This window comes from Penaeus chinensis, chromosome 41, assembly GCF_019202785.1.
Source record: "Penaeus chinensis breed Huanghai No. 1 chromosome 41, ASM1920278v2, whole genome shotgun sequence".
NCBI classification, from domain to species: domain Eukaryota; kingdom Metazoa; phylum Arthropoda; class Malacostraca; order Decapoda; family Penaeidae; genus Penaeus; species Penaeus chinensis.
This window is the reverse complement of record NC_061859.1, coordinates 17,688,888-17,691,387: the sequence shown is the minus strand read 5'-3', so window position 1 is coordinate 17,691,387 and position 2,500 is coordinate 17,688,888. Positions and strand designations below refer to the sequence as shown.

Here is a 2,500-nt window from a genome sequence, read left to right as displayed (position 1 = left end):
AAAATAAATCACTAGAAAAGCTTTACAGGTCAATCATATTTTCTAAAAATGTGTAACAGATTTTAATCATCTAAGTATAACAAAAGTATATGGATCATCCAAATAAAAACTCCACATAAATCTTGTTTCTCTGAGTTTCAGCTCCAGTAACATCAACAAAATAATAAGCAATTTGGAAATTTGTATTTGAAAACTATTGCCAAAACAGAGAAAATAAACCATTTCATAGGAATCATGCCGCTATTACCTAATCCAATGTTGATGTAATCAGCTATCACTCTGGAGAACAAAAGAGGACTGCGAGTTGCTAAAATACGCATGATGGTCACTTGCAGGTTTACATTTGCCTTGTTTACAGTTTCTGACCCTTCCACTGTCACTAGTTCAGCTATCAGCCAGCAGGTGAATTCTGTTGATAATATTGACATATATAAGATTTAAATTATCACATCATTCCTGCTTCACTATGAAGACCAACATATTTAATTTACAGTATTCCACTAACTGTATCATATAGGTGTGGAAAAGTATCAAGATAAACTGTACCTGAAGTTTTATCAGATTCCAAGGCTTTTGAGCTTTTGTGGCCATTAACTTCATTAACATTGGTGGTTGTATCAGGTGCTGTAACAACCAAGCCTTCATCATGTCTACACACATTTGCTAAAGAAGTCAAAAGTGTAAGTATATTTGCTTCCTCACCACCTTCAAAAACAGGACCAACCACTGAGACAAATTTATCTCTCAGGGCAGTATTTTGGCTGGTCCCAGACCTGAAATATAATTGTATAAATGAATATATGTATATGCATGACTTAAAAAGACATATACAACCATATCCAAACACATTATGATACATATATATCATACATAATATTATGAAAATGGAAAGCAAATTCCATAAAAGAAGGTATGAAAATTAAAGGCTAACCAGTGCATTGTGACTTTGCACATGGGAGATTTTTTTCTTAATTTTACTATTGTGTAGACAGATATTCTGAATCATATATCACATATATAAACAGCCATAAAATACTATTCCGTATGATTAGCTTACTCACACATCATCTGCCATCTTGATAAATCCCTTTAAAAGCCCATTTTAATACCAATATTCCTCATATACTGGCAGATATCTGAAAAAAAGGAATATCCACTGATGAAAAACATATCATCAAAAAAAAAAAAAAAAAAAAGATGGACACTAAAATGAGAGAACAACATTGATAAGAATTTAATAAGTTAAAATAATGTCCGTATTACTTTCTAAAAGTAACAATACCAAAATATATAATGAAATATAAATCTCATTTTGAAGCAGGAAAGTTATATTCTCTTAACCATATGATCTCTGACATCTTTTTAGTATCTAAAATTCAAATCCATATTTTAAACACATTTTATACATCTTTAATTATTTCACTTTGTAAAGCCCCTATAAAACTGAAAGAACCAATCATCAAAATTACTGCTTATGAATGTCACTTAGTGCTTGACCATGAAGATAATGGAAGCTATTGGAAGCAGTTGTCATTATCATCATCAGAAAATAAATGTTATCTATTTTACTCTACTATATTTCTCTGTTAAACTAAGGTAAATATTTAGAGGACAGCTTCTGGCTTCTCACCAATGGGCATTCCATCAAAGGTCAACATATCTTCTCCCTTTACATTTTGGTAAAATAGAGCTTGTAGGCTTCCCTATAAAAAACAAAAAAAGGAAAACAGCCTAGAATGCACATTATGGAGGTTTCAGCCTTTCTTAAAATGTGTAACACCCAATGGGATCAAAATATGCAAGTATATCACTGAGAGGAATGATAAAAGTGTTTATATCATTTCTCATCTATTCATATGACTTTATATAAATCACTATCATACATTTTTTTTCTTATTTCATCATCATCTGTTCTGCAATACCTAATCACTCATGTTGGATCTTCCTCAGTATCTAACCCAATCAAGGTCTGGGTCAAGGTCATTATCAACAACCCATATTCAGTTACTGATGTTGACATAGTTCTAAAATACCTGCCATTTTCAAAGGTGAATATCCTCCACATATAAGGTTTGTTGTTGGTAATACAATCTGTCATTGTAGAGGGATAGAGAAAGCACTGTTTCCTGAAAATGCAACTACCAAAATGACCCCATAGAAAACTGGGAGTTTATTTTGCCCTGGATGGGTTCACACATCTTCACAAACTGAACATCTCTATCCATAAAATACATATGAACACCACTAATGAAAAAAACATTAAAAAGAACCATAACACTGTGGCCCATTTTAATCTTGAGGGGTAACAATAAAGGCTCTGCAGCTCTTATTTTATAAATTCTAGACAGGGAAACGGGGGTACGATTCTTCACATCTCCAAAGGCCCTGGATATATACCCAAGAAAAAAACTTAGGAACCACTGTTGTCATTCATTGAAAAATACGAGAATTTCGTGTTCATTTGGTAACTCTAAGATAATGTTAGTAGAAAGGACCTAAT

The 2,500-nt window shown here is 32.4% G+C and overlaps 1 protein-coding gene across 1 annotated transcript in view; it reads right to left on the bottom strand.

Moving 5' to 3' along the window:
- The window catches only part of LOC125047629 (serine/threonine-protein kinase ATR-like), a 24,155-nt gene that overhangs the window by 21,486 nt on the left and 169 nt on the right, over window positions 1–2,500 (bottom strand). The window contains exons 2-4 of the mRNA XM_047645935.1: window positions 1,062–1,136; window positions 547–773; window positions 248–409 (exon numbers count right to left, since the gene is read on the bottom strand). Of these exons, the coding sequence (XP_047501891.1) occupies window positions 248–409; window positions 547–773; window positions 1,062–1,075 (403 nt within the window). The 5' untranslated portion in view covers window positions 1,076–1,136. The remainder of the gene's footprint in view (window positions 1–247; window positions 410–546; window positions 774–1,061; window positions 1,137–2,500) is intronic.